Genomic DNA, 18,435 nt, shown 5'->3' with positions numbered 1-18,435 from the left:
CCATGTAGTGTCCAGCCAGGAGAGCCTGGACATTTCCTTATGCAGCACTGGCAGCCTGGGCAGCCTGGGCAGCCTGGGGGAGCCTCTAGACAATCCAGAGACAGCATCTGTGTCCGACGTGGGCTCCATGTACACAGTCACGTCCCTGGATACTCAGCCTCTCACAACGCGCCCTATCAAAGGCTTTGCAGTGGTGGAGGTAATAGCTCTGAGCCTTGAAAGCCACGCAGCCCTGACCTGACCAACATGGCTTCTCCATGTTCCTTCCAAGGCATTAGCTAGCAGGCAACATGGGATTCTGGGGAGCTCCTGGGTAACTCTGAGCAGCTGCTTTTCTTGAGGTCAACTCTAAGAGGGACGTCCAGTCTGGTGTCACGAAGCATAGGCAGTTCTCTGCTGTGAGTGGGGTGAGGGTCTCTGGCAGGCACACACCAGGACCATGGCAGTGTTGAGAGGCACTTGGCATGGTGGCACCGTGAGAATCACGTTCACTGTACTCCAGGAATGCTAAGTATAGGTGCTGGCTATGCCCCATGACCGCTACTTCAGATGCCTCATGTGTCTTGGGATACCTTGGTTAGGAATGAGGCATCTAATGACTTCTTGCACTTTGACAAGAGTTAGACTCCAAGGTAAAACCCAGCACTGGGGTGCAGCACTTGTTTAGTGTGCACGAAGCCCTGGGCTCACGCCCCAGCACCACTAAGAGTAAGTAAAGCCCAAGGGCAAGGACTTTCGTCAGTGGCTCTCCCAGCCGGGCCACCTTCCTGGGCACTGGACAGCCTTTAGGCTCCAGAGCTTCCCAGGTGAGCTACTGTGCAGTGGCCACGGTGCATCGGGAGGGAGCTTCCCAGGGAGCGAGGTCAGCAGTGCCCATGGCCCCAGGCCAGGCCCATCAGAGCTCACCCTTCCTCCTTGTTCATACAGATAAGGTCCCGAGCCAAAATCGAGAAAGTCAGAGCAAGTTTATTTAACAATAACGATCTGATCGGCCTGTCCAGTCTGGACGGTGAAGAGGAGCTGATGGAAATGTCCACAGAGGAGATCCTGACGGTGTCTGTGGTCAATCAGAGTCTGTTTGACACACAAGGGAGCCCAGGACTAGAAGATTACTTCAATGACAAGTCCATTAAAGGTGAGCTGTAGGCTGGGTGCGTTTAGTATTTTGTAGTTTTGTTTTATTTTTTAATTCCATGTATGTGTGTGTGAGTGTGCGTGCCCATCATGGTACCTGTGTAGAGGTCAGAGGACAACTTGTGGTAATCCATCTTTCCACCATGTAGGTCCCAGGGATCAAACTCAGTTCCTCAAGCTTAGAGGCAGGGACCCTAACCACTGAGCCCGCTTACAGGTCCAGATGTGGGTTTTTAGTGTGGGACTGTACCAAATGTGTACAGGTGTTTTGTTTTTTTGTTTGGTTTTTGGTGTTTTTTTAAAGAGATTTGTTTGTTTGTTTGTTTGTTTGTTTGTTTATACGTACACTGTAGCTGTCTTTAGACACACCAGAAGAGGGCATCAGATCTCATTACAGATGGTTGTGAGCCACCATGTGGTTGGTAGGAATTGAACTCAGGACCTCTGGGAGAGCAGTCAGTGCTCTTAACCACTGAGCCATCTCTCCAGCCCTAGTATAATTTTCTTAAGGTGAGGTCTCAAGGCTGGCATGGTCAGGGGTGCATTACTTGGGAGAGGACACAGAATCTGGAGTTCAAGTTTACTATGTAATGTGTTCTAACCTAGTCTTTGTGAAGACCTGTTCAGAACACACAAAAGACAGCTTCTTACTCTAAAACCCCAGCTAGATTCAGACTGGTGACTGTTATCCTCAACTCCACACACATGATGGCCACACACTTCCACCATGCACCATACACATTTGCTAATTTTCTAAATGTGTGGTTGCTAACTAGGCCAGAGGATCAGAAGTTCAAGACCAACCTCAGCTATGAGACTTTGCCTTTGAAAACAAAATGGGCAGTTACTAGAAAAAAACCTGTAGGGTACGTCCTAGCATTGTATGTTCGTGAGACTTATGTAGCCTTGTCCTATTCTGTAACAGGTGAGAAACTGGTGCCTGGGGCCAGAGAGGTCCTGACAGAAATATTTAAAAGCTGCGCCCACTCAGAGCAGACGCTGAGCCTGACACCAGCCAAACCCATCAGGGTCTCCGACATCTATCTTAGCAAAGAACAGATCAACTCCCAGACCCCGGGCAACCTCCTTCACCTCTTCTTCACCAATGTCCGGCCTCCAAAGAAGGTGCTGGAGGACCAGCTCACACAGGTACCACAGTCCACATACACTCTGAGCTGAGTCATGGGTTCCTCATCTGCGCTGGCCTGAGAGTCTTGCTCTCCACTCTTGTGCTCTGCAGATCCTGAGGAAATATGGCGTGCCCAAGCCCAAACTGGATAAGAGCAAATACAGCAAAGCCGGGAAGGAGCAGCACCCAGTGAAGGTGGTGAGCACGAAGCGGCCAGTCACCAAGCCGCCTGCCAAGGACAAAGCTGTGCTCAGCAGCCTCAGGTGCACCATTAGGGAGCTTGGGAAGAGGGTGGCTGTGGGCAGCCTCCAGCAGGTGCCCAAAAGACTGGGTCTGTGTTCTCTGCTCCTGAGGTCCCTTCGGTCCTCGGCTCCATCTGCTGCAAGTTAACGTTTCACCTTGCCTGTGAGTGTAGTAAAAGCCAGACAAGCAGTGAGTGCTGAGAACTCATGGAAAGCGCATCCATCCATCCATTCAAATCAGTCCATCTCATGATGCGCATGCATAAGCGCTCGGTTTAGAACGCTTTTCATGTGTGTGGAGCAGAACTGACTTAGGCAGGGGCCGTAGCTCAGCAGCACAGCGTGCTTTCAGTATGTGCAGGACTCCAGGCCCTTTTATTTCTGTGCATCTATCACTTTCTTAACTGGCACAAACTCAGAGGAGGCCACAGCAGAAAGATCACAAGCTCAAGGCCTACCTGGCCAGAGAGTGAGTTCCAAAGTTGTCCGTCTCAAAGCAGAGTCAAAGAGCACTGGGGATAGTCAGACATGACAGCACACACCTTTGGATTTAGCACTCAGAAGACTGAGGCAGTTGGATCTCGGTGAGCTTGAGGCCAGCCAAGACCACATAGTGAAGCCGTCTCAGATGAATGGATGGGCAGACGAACGAGTGAACGAATGAACGAACGAGCGAGTGGATAAATAAGCAGAGCTGGAGATACAGCTCAGTGATAGGGCATTTGCTAAGAGTGCACGAGGCTCTGGGCTCATTTGCTAACACACACACACACACACACACACACACACACACACACACACACACAGAGAGAGAGAGAGAGAGAGAGAGAGAGAGAGAGAGAGAGAGAGAGGTAGGTAGGTAGGTAGAGAGATAGATAAGTAGATAAGTTCTTTCCTGATTTCAAAGTCTCCTTCCCTAAATATTCTATATTTGAATTTGCATGTATGTTTAGTATAATTTTCCCTCTTTTTTTTAAAGTTAATTTATTTTTTATGCATATGAGTACACTGTGGCTGTCTTCGGACACACCAGAAGAGGGCATCAGATCTCATCACAGATGGTTGTGAGCCACCATGTGGTTGCTGGGATTTGAACTCAGGTCCTCTGGAAGAGCAGTCAGTGCTCTTAACCACTGAGCCATCTCTCCAGCCCTAGTATAATTTTCTTAAGGTGGGGTCTCAAGGCTGGCACAGTCAGGGGTACATTACTTGGGAGAGGACACAGAATCAGGAGTTCAAGGTTATTACATAATATGTTCCAACCTAGTCTATGTGAGGACCTGTTGAGACAGCTTCTTACTCTGAAACCCCAGCTAGACGCAGACTGGGGACTGTTCTGCATCAACTCAGGAGCCACAGGGATTGGCTGCCATGCCTAGTGTTAGTTTATGACTCAGACCCTTACTGTTCTGAGAGCCCTTGCACTGTGGGTCTGAAGAAATTGTGTGAGTGACTAGAGCAATCCCACACCCTTTCCTTAACCAGGTGTGTGCAGATGGCCTTGTCTTGCACACAGTGCTGTCCATCCGTGTCCTGCTCAGCCGCTGCCCCATGGTCTCTTGGGAGCATTGAGAATTGGAGCAGAGCTGAGAACTGAGTTCACTCAGTTGACTTAATTTAATCTAGGCAGCTAATCTTGTACTGGCTGCTTTATCAAACCCTGCCATCTGCATATATAGGAAATGACTGAAAAGACTCTGAGTCCTCACACTTTAAAATGTTGACTTGTCTTTGGAATGTAATCACAAAGCCTTTCCACTCTCAGTCCTGGGTGACTCCCGTGGCGGAGTTGGGGTGGGTGAGGTTCTGTTTCCTGTGGGAGGCCATGTGGCCACACCCATCCTAACTGCTGAGCTTTGCTCTGTAGCAGGACCGCACTAAGTGAGAAGAAGCCAACCGTGAAGCCCAAGTCACCTGAGAAGAGCAAACCGGATGAAAAGGATCCAGAAAAGTCACCCACCAAAAAACAAGAAGGTACATTAGTGGCTGGAGAGCTGGTCTCCACCCTGGGGACAGCAGCCCATTCTAGGACAGGGCACTCACTGGGATGCCCAACACTCTTTATGGTCCCTGTTCCTCTGAGGCTTAGTTGAGACAGGAGAGTAATGGCCATCAGCTTAAGGGAGGTAAAAATAAGGTGATGAGTGGGTGGTTGCAACGGAAATCTACTCCAGGCACAGAGCGGGCTGTGCATGCCGTTCGAATTGTCAACCTTGTACTCCTGAGACTCAGAGAAATAGGGTGATGGGAAGTCACGGCAACACCTGGATGGCAGGTTGAGTGTGCAGAGGCTATGTCACACTCTAGCTGAACTGGGGACAGCAAGATAATACCAGGGATCACAGGGAGTGGAGCTAGGTAGGGCCGGCCATGGACAAGACACTGGAAGGACCACAGTGTGCTGGTTTCCCACCCGTGACTGTGCCTGCCTTTCCTTCCCACCCCTGACTGCATGCAATGCTGGCCATCAGTTCCTGAGGAAAAGTACCTAACTCTAGAAGGATTTCACAAATTCGTCATTGACCGTGCCAAGCAAGACATCCGCAGTGTCTGGAGGGCAATCCTGTCCTGTGGGTATGACCTTCATTTTGAGAGGTGAGCCTTGTCCGTTCTCTAGGTTGATCCTGGTTTTGGTTAGTAGATGTCTTAGCTGTGGTCCTGCTGGGGGATTACAGATGTGCACCACCCCCAGCCAATTCTCTTTTTCCTTAAAAGCACATCAGACTGTTGTCTTGGGCCTATTTGTATGATTTCATTTAGCTTTAATTACCTCTCCAAATGCTACCAGACTGCATTTACAGCACAAGATTTGGTCCGTGACCAGGACACTGCTTATTCTAAAGTCTTCTTCAGAGTTCCTCTGCCCTCTGTTGCCCTCCATCCTAGGAAGACCCAGAAAGGCAGGGCTCCCCAGCTTTCCAGCCCACACCTGTCCACCAGTGAGTCCCAAGCAGGCAAGGGGTGTGCAGAACTAAGGAAGTCAGCACCCTAGATCACACACAGGTCCCTCGGCCTGTCTGTAGTTGGACATGCTGAGCCACAAAGGAGGGGCTGTCTGTCCAATGCAGACTTTCTGAGAAATGGTATTTCACAGAATTACTTGGCAGAAGAGATCCCATTCTCATGGGGTGCCTTCCCAGGGTGAGGATTATTCATGGCATTCGGAGCCTGCTGACCCCTGTAATTAGCCAAGTGTGGGAGACCCACCCCCATCATTGGTGGCCTTGATTTGTGAGTCTGCTTACTTATTAGGTTAGAGGGACTTTCTGGACTAAGAGCCGTAGTCCTCAGTGGGAGGAGACCTACAGGGCCATCAGTGGAATCTGTAGAGAGTTCTTTTTGTGTGGCAGTGGAGGAGTCTTCCCTCCTCACCACAGACTTGGCCAAGGGCAGCCACAGCTGACGTCAGGTCAGCCCACCATGTAAGAACTTGCCAGTGAGAAGGGACTCATGTGTCCAAGACCCTAGTGTGGGGTCGAGCTGGCCTCTAGTGTGAAGAGAGCAGTGCTGCATCCTCCTGTCCTCTCCCAAGATGCTGTGGCCACCCTAGCACATGACCTTTGACCACTGGAGAGCCCAGCCTTACCCACCTCAAAGCCCTGGGTTTGTGGGAGAGGGATGTGCATACTGATTCCGTAGCTGTTCTGTTGATTACAGCAGTAAACAGGAGACCCTGTGGCTATGCTCAGGAACCATCTCTCCTCGTGTACTTTAGAGGTTGGCGTTTCAGCCCTGTTGAAGACATTGCCAGCACTCTGAGTTTGTCAGGTTTCACACCCTTGATGTTACAGGGTTCCAGAGGTCATTCTCTTGGTTGTCCAGAGTTCCATTGCAAAGTTTAGCAGCTCAGTTTAGGAGCTATCTCCAGGGGCGGGCATGGAGGTTGTGCCCAAAGTAACTGCCACAGTACAGCCTGGCAGTAAAGCCCTTATGAGAACACCCTGGTCTGCCCATCCTCACAGCTATGGTAAATAGTGGAATGGGGTTGCAGGCTGAGGGAGCCAAACAGGTACCTGCAGCAGCTGACCAGTACACATGGGTAAGCCGGGCACTGTGCCTGTGTTTCATAGGCAACCTCATTGAATTCTTGTGTCATGAGGCACCAATACCGTTCTGAGGTCATGTTGCTTCAGATATCTGAGTGGGCTCCATGTCACCCGAGGACCCCCGTTCCTCCACCTGATAAGAAGAAAGCAGGGAGCACGTGGCTTTCCAGACTTCCCACAGGGCTCCTCCACACCCATACCCTGATCCCTCCTACTCTGAAAGAGCTTTCCCTCCCTCCGCATCCCTGAAAGACTCTGGCTGTCCTGCCTCAGGTGTGCCTGCATTGATGTCCGGCACGCACAGAAGGCCTCCCGGAAGTGGGCTCTGGAGATGGATGTGGCTCTCGTGCAGTACATCAACCGGCTGTGCCGCCACCTCGCTATCACACCAGCACGGCTCCATCCTCATGAAGTGTACCTTGACCCAGCTGATGCCACTGACCCCAGGATGGCCTGCCTTTCCAGTATGTGGCCTCTAGGGGTCCCCCACCATGCTGCAGAAATACTTATGTCTCTCCATGTGCATCAACTGAAAGGGTAGAGGGAGCTCTTCAACTGGCCAGGACAGTCTCTGGCCTTTGTTTAATGCTCATGAAAACAAAGTCAAGGTGGGGTAACAGGCACAGAGTAGACAGACGCCTCCTGCATGCCCACTGTGGTCAGGCTGCTGTGAGGTAAGAGCGTCAGATCTCTCTGATTTGCACTAGAGGGATAGTCCTCGGGGAGGTCAGTCCATTTCTCTTAAAAGCAGGGGATGGACAGCAGCAGAGCACTAGTGAGTCCATCCCTCCATGTAGGCATCATCCTGGCAGAGCCAGGGCAAGGCAAGGCTGCACACAGGCCCCACAGGGCCACCGCACCTGGCCACAAGGGCACGACCCTTGTTCTTCTGGATGCCAGGAGACAAAGATGGGCAAGTTGTCTGTGCTGGGAGTCTCTTACAAGGGGACGGACACGGCTGCAAGGGGTCTAGGGACTAGCTAAAAGGCAGTGGTACAGTTTCCTGGTCACTGCTGAAGGCAGCTGGTGACAAGCATACCAGACCCTGCACTGCGTTTGCCACCCGTTATAATCCGTAGTTATTTCCAAGTTTAAAAACATGGAGGGTGGGGTTGGGGATTTAGCTCAGTGGTAGAGCACTTGCCTAGCAAGCGCAAGGCCCTGGGTTCGGTCCCCAGCTCCGGAAAAAAAAAAAAAAAAAAACCATGGAGGGCCAAGAGTATAACTGAGGAGTGTTTGCCTGCTGTGCAGAAAGCCCTGGGCTCTGTTGCCACAAACTTCCTAAGGCCAGATGCAGCCCTGGGAGGGCCTAGGGAAGGCATAGGGATAGGGCTTGGAAATCCAGGGCCTCACCCCTTACATCTGCTCATCTCTGCATCTCTGTTCCTTGGGTTTCTTGGGAGCCCCTCTCTCACACCTTCAGGCTCTCAGGGACAAAGCTCTGAGGAGAGCTCCTGATCCCACTCCAGTTGTCCCTCCCAGTAGCAGACACTTGTGAACTTGCCTGTCTGGCTTGGCTGACACTGAGCCTGTCACCTTCTCCCTGCAGATGTGCCTATCGAGAGCTTGCGTCTGCGCTTTGCACTGCTCCAGTCTCTCAACACCACACTGGAGACCTTCTTCCTGCCCCTGGTGGAGCTGCGTCAGACACCCATGTACGCACACAGCATCGCCGCCCTGCTGAAGGAGGCAAAAGGTGAGAGAGTGCTGGCAAGCAGGGCAGGAAGGCGGCACCCCTCACAGCAGTCAGGCAGGCCTCTGTTGAGCAGCAGGATCCCCAAGAGAAGCTAATCAAAAGTAGCCTGAGCTCAGAAAGAGGAAAGTGTAAAGTTCAAAGCATTCATTAATAAAGTTGTGTCATCTACCCAAGGTGCCCTTAGGGAACTGGTTAGCACAAGGTTATCTGTTCAGTCCTTGGTTTCTACTTGCCATGGCATAAGCCCAGGAAAGGCATTCAGGGAGTCAAAGGAGTGAGGCAGAGGGTGGCAGGAGAGCACTAGCGCCCTCCTCTGGTCATGAATGGAAATGCATCCACACACCGAACGAGCACTGAGAGAAGACACCTGGTGTTAACTTCCGTCCTCCCCATAAGTGCACATGTGTTCCTACACACACGTGTGCCACACACACAAATAGATGGCATTTTACATGGTGTGCTTGATTGGCCACTTGCAGCCTGACTGGACAACATTCCAAAGGGCTTGGGGTGAGTTTGCACGACTCCCCCACCCTCCCAGTTACAGGAGTGACTAGGAGTCACATCTCTGCCACATTCCTTCTTCAGGGCTGATCTTCTATGACACAAAAGTGACTGTGATGAACCGGGTGCTAAATGCGACTGTGCAGAGGACAGCTGACCACGCGGCGCCCGAGATCACCTTAGACCCACTGGAAACTGTGGGAGGTGAGACTGGCTGACTCTGAGACCCCCAGAGAAGGTGGGGTGAGGCACCTCCAGCCCCTGCCCATCTGGCTGCTTCTGTGTGTGCCAGGCTCCTGATGGGGACTTTCCAGCCCTCCCTGCCCCCAATGCCTTTCCTCTCTGGCTGTAGGAGGGGTACAGAGGCCATTGTAACTGATAACAAGCCCTACTTCTGTAGTTAAGGGCAAGGTTGCTGTCTAGAGCAGAAAAAGACATGAGGAGTTCAAGGGAGGAGCTGGTTGTGAGTTCTGGAGAGAAGCTCTGGGATTCCCTGGGTTTGCTCCCCACGCACCACATAAGCAAGCCCAAAGCTCCATGTGCAGAGGGAAGGGGGCCTGGCCCTGCAAACCTGGCACGAGTCTTTCCTGGTGAATGGCAGGGCATGGCCGCCACACCTTATGATCCCTTCTCATTTCCAGGGGAAATCAGAGCTTCTGAAAACTCCTACTTCTGCCAGGCTGCCCGGCAGCTGGCCTCCGTGCCATCTTCTCAGCTCTGTGTCAAGTTGGCCAGTGGGGGTGACCCCACGTATGCCTTCAATATCCGCTTCACTGGGGAGGAGGTTCATGGCACCAGTAAGTAGCTCTTGGGCTGGGTGCAGATGCACAAACCCTGGGCATGAGGTGGGGGTGGGCACAACATGATGACACCCTGCTCTCAAGAAGAAATGCCTCCCTTAGTCAGGTCTTGTAACTCAGTCCTGTCTTCCCAGTCATTGAGGGACTGAAGCAGGAGCATTATAAAGTGAAGACTAGTTTGGTATTATAGTGTTAAGTTCAAGGCCAACCTGAGCAACGTTGTGAAATCTTGTCTCCAAATGTAAAACATAGAGACAGGGAGGGCTGGGAGTGGGGAGGGCTCAGGACCTAGAGACAGGGAGGGCTGGGAGTGAGGAGGGCTCAGGACATAGAGACAGGGAGGGCTGGGAGTTAGGGGGTCAGGACATAGGGGCTGGAGGTGTACAGGGCTGGGGAGCAGAAGACTTGGGGTAGAGGGATAGGGTATAGAGGCTGGGGAACTGGAGAACTGGGGATGTAGCTCAGTTGGAAGCATTTTGTGAGGTCTTAGGCTCATTCTCAGTACAAATGATAAGGTCAATGTCCGCCTCATTTTCCTGGGCTACAGAAGTGACACTAATCTCTACTGACTTGTCCTGTTACCAGCCACCATTCCAGGTGTGGGGAACCACACTGCTCTTAAAGGCACACTTGTCCTAATCTTACTGTGACATTGACGGCCACCCACAAGCCTTTCCAGTGAGAGGCACAGATGACCAGCTGCTTGAGCCCAAAGCTCGAGTTGCCCATGAGACATAGACATTGGGGTCCTTCCATTAAAGCAGCGTCATGACACTCACTGGCAATGAGGAAGGACAGCTGAGATGTCTCTTGGTGCTGGCAATCACTTTGATCCCAGCCATTTGGGACTCTTTCTCTGTTGTAAGTGGGTGAAGAATGTCCTCTGTGCTCCCATTTCCCTCTGTTCTGCCCCTTGGGCATACAAACAGCCTCAGTCTGGGAACCCTGGAAACAAAGCCCTGCTTCTATGAGCTGCTGCGCCCCCAGGTTCCAGGCACAGGCTCCCTGCTTGCTGAAGACCAGTGCCTTACCTACACATGCGCAGATGGGAACTGGGACACCAGGAGTCAGCAACCTCCCAGACAGCCAGGCAGGGGCAGCTCCATGCTGAGGCCCTGCTGGCCCCAGGCTTCAGCCTGAACCAGCTCCTGCCTCTTAGACCCGGACATTCTGCCCCAGACTGAGCCTCTCCAGGGCCCACACCCAGCCCGTACTGTCCTAAATTTCCTGTAGCCTCCTGACCCTTGAATGCCAGCAGAAGCCTTCTGAACAAGGAATAGAGGGGTCCAGCTGTCTCTGCAAGGCTGCCACTGTGACCGTCCTCATATGGATTCACTAACCAGGGCCAACTCTGAGAGATGGTGGGAGGAGGCACTGGTCAAAAGCAACCCCTCATTTACTCCTCAGCCTTCAGGTTCTGTTCCTTCCCTGCCCCCAGCTCCCATGTGACAGGAGACAGTAAGCCTGGACACAGGTGCCTTTATGGAGAGCTGGGGTCAGCATCTCAGCAGACTCAGCCTCAGGCAGGCCTCCATGTTCATAGAGCCAAGACTGCTTTCCCTACACTTTGGGTGCCTCGATGAGCCGGCTGTACGGGGGCCTGTACAGTGGCCTGTATGGGGGCAGGCTGTACGGGGCAGGTTGTCTGGGTAACCCTGGGCCGACACCCCTGGGCCGACACGTGACCGGCCTCTGTGTCTCGGCAGGTGGCTCCTTCCGCCACTTCCTGTGGCAGGTGTGTAAAGAACTGCAGAGCTCCTCACTGTCGCTGCTCCTGCTGTGCCCCAGCTCTGCTGTCAACAAGAACAAGGTGAGGCAGGGGCTGGCTGTGTCCCTGTGGCCCTGCCCCCTCTTCCACACACATTTGTGGCCCAGGTGGGACAGCTTTGATGCCCAGCTGACTGAGCCTGAGAACTGGGCGTCCTCACTGCAGCTTCCCTCCCGCCTGGGCACATGCGCAGAGGTAACCTGACCTCGCTCTTGCAGGGCAAGTACATCCTGACCCCAAGCCCCATCACCTATGGGGAGGAGCAACTGCTACACTTCTTGGGCCAGCTGCTGGGAATCGCCATCCGTGCAGATGTGCCTCTCCCCCTGGACCTGCTGCCCTCCTTCTGGAAGACGCTGGTTGGCGAGCCTCTTGACCCTGACCAGGACCTGCAGGAGGCAGACATCCTCACCTACAATTATGTCAAGAAGTTTGAGAGTGTGAGTGAAGGCACAGTGTTGGAGGACAGCAGGGCCCCAGGGTCCTCTGGACTAGTACTCCATAAGGACCCAAGTGTCCAGGGGAAAGGGCCTGAGATCCTCCACAGAAGGCTTCTTTCAGGGACCGGCCTCTGCCATCTGTGCAACTGACAAAAGCAGATGCTGATGCTGCCGCTCTAGGGGATGCTTTTAGCAGGTCCATAGCCAAGTGTGCAGTGCAATGGAAATGCTCGGGGGGTGGGAAGAGGGGTGCTGTGTGTGTGCGTGCGTGTGTGCATGTGTGTGTGCGTGTATGTACGTGTGCATGTGTGTACACCAGTTAGGGTTTCAGAAAGGGAGCAGGAGGTGAGCATGGGCCCATGCAGACAGCAGAGACTGGTGGAGACGGCATTCTTGCCTTTCCTTTGCCCTCTTGGAACATCATGAGCCAAGGCGACTCAAGAAGCAAAGCATTTAATTGGGGGTTTGAAGTGTCAAAGGCTTAGTCCATTATCGTCCTAGCAGGAATCAGACAGGCACAGTGGTGGAGCAGGAGTTGAAAACTACATCCTGATCTGAAAGCAGAGAGGGAGGACTGGGCCTGGTGTGGGCTTGTGAAACCTCAGATTCCACCTCAAGTGACAACACTTCCTCCACCACCTCCCGACAGCCTGGGCTTTGGGCTCCATGCGCCGCTCCAGATGCAGGCACAATGAATGCTGGCAAGTCTGCCAAGCCTCCTGTGGGCCCATGAGCAGGCCAGCGTGTGCCAGCTGAAGGGCAGAGTTCTGCTGCCTGGGGGCCTTGGCAGCAGAACAGCAGCCAGCTTCACCCTGCCTGTGTCCACAGATCAACGATGAGAGCGAGCTGGAGGCCCTGTGTGCCGAGATCGCCTCCCAGCACCTGGCCACTGACAGCCCGGAAGGCCCCAAGCCCTGCTGCCGCTTCACCTACCTGACCATGACTGGCGAGGAGGTGGAGCTGTGCAGCCGTGGCCGGCACATCCCTGTGGCGTGAGTGTGTGACTGGAAGGGGCTGGACCACACTAGTGAGACGGGATGTTCCCAGGGGAGGGTGTAAGGTCGGAGGTAGGACACAAGAAAAGAGGTCTTTATTTTAACTAAAGGGCCCCTTGAGGCAATGGTTCTCAGCATGTGGGTCCTGACCTCTTTGGGTCATCTAAGGCAATCAATCAGAAAACATAGATATTTATATTACAATTATAACAATAGCAAATGTACAGTTAGGAAGCAGCAACAAAAATAATGTTATGGTTGGGGGTCACCACAACGTGAGGAACTGCTGTGTCAAAGGTTTGCAGCATTAGGAAAGTTGAGAAGCACTGCCTTAGGCAGTAACAGCTCTGAAGGAGTAGGGTGAGCCATGAAGCAGGGCTCGACCATCTGGGTAGATGCAGCCCCCAGGCCAAGAGTCATGCCATCACATCTCCCCTTACCTCACTGGTGGTCCTCGACAGTTGGGAGAACAAGGATATCTACGCGGCAGCCATCCGGAGCCTACGCCTGCGTGAGCTACAGAACATGGAGTGCGTGACTGCTGTGCGTGCTGGCCTGGGCTCCATCATCCCCCTGCAGCTGCTCACCACCCTCAGCCCACTGGAGATGGAATTGCGTACCTGTGGCCTCCCGTACGTCAACCTAGAGTTCCTGAAGGTAGGTAGCCCTGCCCTTCCCGACGGTCCCGAGCTCTGCCCTCACCACGGCTGCCCCATGCTCTGGTCCACATGTAGCTCCTGCCCCACCCTGCCTGGGGTCAGGCCAGGCCCGCTCACCACTGGGCTTTCTTCCCCAGGCCCACACCATGTACCAGGTGGGGCTGATGGAGACAGACCAGCACATCGAGCTCTTCTGGGGGGCTCTGGAGACGTTCACCCAGGAGGAACTGTGCAAGTTCATCAAGTTCGCCTGCAATCAGGAGCGCATCCCCTTCACCTGCCCTTGCAAGGACGGCGGTCCTGACACAGCCCATGTGCCGCCGTACCCCATGAAGATTGCCCCTCCAGATGGCACAGCAGGTATTGCCCTTCCCAGCTCCTGTTGGTGGGACCCTTAGGTCCTTGTGGACTCAGTAACCAAGACCCCACACGCCAGGACTCAGTCATACAGGGGAGGCTTCGTGAGCACTGTGGCCACCCAGCCCGGATGATGCATCAACATTTAAAAGATGCCAAGGAGCCACAGCTTGCACATTGCTGACCATTTTCTTCTGTAAAGCCCTGCAGTGCCAGAGATGAAATGCAGGGACCCCTGTGCGCCAGGGAGGCTGGAGACCTCCAAGACACACCCTAGATTCTCACCTTTCAGATGCAGGAAGATAGTTTGTGTGTCATACGTATCATAGGCTGGCCTCAGATTCACTGTGTAACTGAGGATGACCTTGAGCCGCTAATCCTCGGGCCTCCTCCTTCCAGGTCTAGGATTATAGGTGTGTAGCACCATGCCCAGTCAAAAGGACAATTTTGCCTCCCTGTTAGGGCATCAAACCTTAGTGTGACAAGTGGGACTTTTTACCACTGTACTGGGGACAATGTGAGTTTGACCCATGGAACCCACATTTTGGAAGGAAGGAAGGACGGACGGACGGACAGACTAACCAGTAAGATGGCTCAAACCTGACTTAAATTCTATCCCTGGGACCCATGTGGTAGAGAGAGCTGACTCCTGCAAAGTTATCTATGACGTCTACACATGTGGCACACACCACACACACACACACACACACACACACACACACACACACACACACACACACACTGACCTCTACACATGGCACACCACACACAAGTGTGCATGTGCACGTGTGCATGTGTATGTGGATGGGGGTTGGGGGACAGGGTTTCTCTGTGTAGCTCTGGCTGTTCTGGGACTCAGTAGGAAGTAGACCAGGCTGGCCTCAAACTCACAGATCCACCTGCCACTGCACCTAAGTGCTAGGCCTAAAGATATGCACCTCTGACAACCTCCACCTCCACTCTGTTAGCCTTTTAAAACCCAGGCATGGTGGCATTTTTGTGATCTCAGCCCTGGAGAAACAGAGACAAGGCTTACGGTAGCCACTCCTGCCTAGTTGACCACCCAAAGTGGGAAGATAGACTGCTCCTTCTGTCCTGCAAAATGCAGAACATGCATGCATGCAAACGCACAGAGACCCACACAGAGAGTGCCTATACACAGAGGCACACACAGAGTGCCCAGGAAGCCAGCCAGGAGGCAGAAGCCCAAATCCAGCCCTCTGAAGTTGGTGTTGTGCCTTCTGCAGGTCCTCCCGACTCCCGCTACATCCGAGTGGAGACCTGCATGTTCATGATCAAGCTTCCCCAGTACTCCTCCCTGGAGATCATGCTGGAGAAGCTGCGCTGTGCCATTCACTACCGTGAAGACCCCCTAAGTGGCTGATGGGAGTGGGCCAGAAGATTAGGCTATCACCAAGGCACCCTTCTGCCGGCTTGGGAAGCCAGTCCAGGCGCATCCCTCCAGGGCCTCAAGTGAGGAGCTGGCGACATTTGCATTCTGAACTTTCGTCCGTGTCCCAGGACCACCTGGAAGACACTTTGTATGTGTCCATTTTGTGAGGGTCCGTTCCTTTGCTGCTGTCTGTGGTACATTTGTAGGATAGTTAATTCCCGACAGTTTATGTCTAACTTGATCTTCCTGGACACTGTTTTGGTGGCTACCAGACTGCTGTGATGCCACAGGTTCAGGTGGCTCGTCATCAGAGAGCCACCAGTGGAAAGCTGAGGGTTGAGGTGACCTCAGCCACACAAAGTATCCTGTTCTCTTACAGAGTGTCTCCACAAATGTGTGAGCAGTCCTCAGTCCTGCCCTCCTGCCCTGAGCTGGCTTCTCCCAGAGGCAGCGTCTGCAGGGCTCCCTCCTTCCGTCTTGAGTGGTTGAGCTAGTGCTCAAACATTCAAGAGACACGGGGAACTCATGTGTTAACCTTCCTGCTTTACTGTGTGTCCCTGCCTTGTTTGTTTGGGGTTTTTTTTGTTTGTTTGTTTTTGTTTTTTTGTTGTTTTTTTTTTTAGGAAATCCCACAGAGGCCCCTTGTCTCTTCCCATCGAGGCAGCCCTATCTGCCACCTGTCTCTTCTGGGCACCTGGGCTGAATGGCCTGAGGATACCTCAGGAGCAGACACCCAGGGGCTACTCCAGGCCTTAGTTCACAGACAGGTTGGGCACGTCTTGGTGGCTGGAGCTGAAAGACAGTGGAGCTAGAGGGATAGTGCTGAGTGGGCCTTTCTACAGCTGACTGCACAGGAAAGCACATGACTCAAGCCTACCCCACTCTGTGCTCAGAGAGGGCCCACCTCACCACACTGCTGTAAGGAGCCCAGGAAAGGGTTACAGCCCATCTCTAAAGACTGTCTGAGGTGCTCTGCCCACACAGGGCTGCATCAGTGACCCAGGCAGAGACTGCAGGGGATTCCTCTGTGCCCTGGCTGGCCTGCCCAGCACCCTCTACAACCAACGTGTGTGCCAGGGCTGAGCTTCCTGCAGGCTCACCCACTACCCCAGTGCATTTGTGCCCCAAATAAGTCTTTGTCCAATGGTACTTTGTTCAAGAGCAGCACATGCCAACTGTTGGACACTGTCACTTGGGCCTCACCAGTTGTCACAGAATGGCAGCGCTGTAGCTATTGTATGATATTGTGCACACAGAAGTTCTAAGGAAAGTGAGGAGGATGTGCTCCTCTCCACAGCACCCGGCCTGCTTGGGAGGCCGTGCAAGCCTTAGGGCTGGCATCCATCTCCTCCTCGTTACACTTAGGAAACGCATTGAGGACCATGACAGAAAACACCCCACCCAACCCCACCCGGGGAAGTGATATGCCCCAGCTCAGTGTGCTGGCCACGCCAGTCACAGGGCTGCAAGCCCTGCTCTCACAGAAGATCGTGGCCGCTGTGTGGGACCACCCCAGCGACCTCAAGGATCCTGACTCTGTTCGACAGAAGGCAGGAGCCTCTGAATTTTAAAGTGAGTTTTCATTCCTGTACCTTCAGATCCTTGGTTCCCTTCTATCCTTGTCCCACGAATGGACTTGGGATTCTGTCAGCTACCTCCCCAGGAGGGTTCTGGAAGCTTCTGTTGGCCCATTCCTTGATTAGATGACAGCTGTGAGTGAGATATCTGCTGCTAACTCAGCTGCTGCTCCTAGAGAGCGCACTGAGGTCCAGACAGATCCCAGTCTTGGCCCTGAACAATGTGTGCTGTAAAGTTACTTGATGTATATTTATTATAATTATTTATGACTGCATTAACAGCCCCCATTCAGTCTGATGCTACTTACACTATGCTGTGTAAAGGAAGCTCACTACGGAAAAAGTCACACCAATAAATAACCTTCATCTGACTGACCGACCTGAGTGTGTGGTCATCTCCTCTTGCTGAGCAAGCTCGAAGGCTGGCACTGCTCTAGGTGGCTCTGACGCCCAGGTGTCACAAGTGGCTAGGAATTAACATTTGCACTCACTGCACTCCATTAGCTTTCGAACTACCTCCTCCTGTTTCAGAGTGCCACCCACTCTGTCCTGACAGCTAGTCTGTGCTCTAGAGCCTGGCATGGAGGTTTTCCAGAGCCAGCTGTCACCCTAGATGAGTTTGACTGTTCTCAAACAGTTGTCCTGGGGAGGCAGTGCATCTAAACCTACTTGAACAGCAACCACCCACCCCAAGGAGCCTCTGTTGTCTCGGGGACCCCAACCGAATTCAGACTTGCTTGTCCCCTCCCACTGCTTCATGGTCATCCTCACCAACTCCTAAACACATCTTCATCACAGGAACAGAAGGGACCCAACCAAACAGCTCTCCTTATGCTGGAAAGGCACAAGTGCCCACTCACTCATTGCTCTGTTCATCAAGGACTCCCCTCTTCGCAGCACCGTGGTCTCTTATAGAGCACATTCAGAAGGCTCCTCCCCTGTGCTGCACATGCCCTTGGCAGAGGAGCCTGGGCTACAGAGTGAGTTCCAGGCCAGCCAGAGCTACACAGACCCTGTCTCAAAAACTACAGAGTGGAATTGGAGGGCCTGTGTACCAGGATAATAGATTTCAAACAGATCTGGGGACAGGGGACTTTCAAATGACCTAGAGGGAAAGCCTGTACAGCTTCTGGGGTGTCTGTGGAAAGTGCCAGCTGACTGCCACACCAAAGGCTGCTAGGAGCTGCCTTAGGGCTTCATGTCTACCTGGTATGATGGAAGAGAAAGTCTACACTGGAAATGAACAACAGAGACACAATATCCCAACCCCAGCAAAAGTATTCATTCCATTAAATCAGGAAAAAAGACATGAGACAACAGCAGACAGGCTTTGAAGATTAGCATCAAAACAGTTTAAAGATGAGAAAAAGTCTATGGAGTACAAAAAGACAAAGGGACCAGGGCAGTAGTGGAGAAACAGCTGAAAGGGTAAGCAGACACATCAGCAGCAGGGGGCACTCATAGTGCACACACCACACATCACACACACACACACACACACACACACCACACACACAGACACACACACACCACACACAGACACACACACAGAGCAGACGTCCATCTAGGAGAGTGCCAACCTTGAGAAAATCAGCCCTGTGTCAGAATGGCTTCGTAGCCTAGAAAGTGAAAGAAACCTTACCTTTGCCGAGCCAGGTTCAACCCAGCGGCACACAAAACAACCAGGACAGTCTT

The 18,435-nt window shown here is 52.9% G+C and overlaps 1 protein-coding gene across 13 annotated transcripts in view; it reads left to right on the top strand.

The window, feature by feature from the left end:
- Hectd4 (HECT domain E3 ubiquitin protein ligase 4) overlaps nt 1–17,116 on the top strand; it is a 148,896-nt gene extending 131,780 nt beyond the window's left edge. For 9 of the 13 annotated variants that reach the window (XM_087578472.1, XM_087578467.1, XM_087578473.1 and 6 more), the window contains 16 exon segments: nt 1–199; nt 928–1,135; nt 2,060–2,283; nt 2,375–2,526; nt 4,373–4,479; nt 4,977–5,100; nt 6,825–7,015; nt 8,101–8,247; nt 8,836–8,955; nt 9,393–9,548; nt 11,258–11,361; nt 11,538–11,759; nt 12,588–12,751; nt 13,216–13,411; nt 13,551–13,773; nt 15,018–17,116. The exon segment at nt 1–199 is cut by the window's left edge and continues 1,108 nt beyond it. In XM_087578472.1, the coding sequence (XP_087434598.1) occupies nt 1–199; nt 928–1,135; nt 2,060–2,283; nt 2,375–2,526; nt 4,373–4,479; nt 4,977–5,100; nt 6,825–7,015; nt 8,101–8,247; nt 8,836–8,955; nt 9,393–9,548; nt 11,258–11,361; nt 11,538–11,759; nt 12,588–12,751; nt 13,216–13,411; nt 13,551–13,773; nt 15,018–15,154 (2,674 nt within the window). In that variant the 3' untranslated portion in view covers nt 15,155–17,116. 13 annotated transcript variants of the gene reach the window in all.
- Nucleotides 17,117–18,435: the final 1,319 nt, after the last annotated feature.

The sequence above is a fragment of the Rattus norvegicus genome, chromosome 12 (assembly GCF_021556685.1).
Source record: "Rattus norvegicus strain SHRSP/BbbUtx chromosome 12, alternate assembly SHRSP_T2T, whole genome shotgun sequence".
In the NCBI taxonomy this organism is placed as follows: Eukaryota; Metazoa; Chordata; class Mammalia; order Rodentia; family Muridae; genus Rattus; species Rattus norvegicus.
Note: the sequence above shows the minus strand (reverse complement) of the source record. Positions and strands in the feature narration are given on the sequence as shown.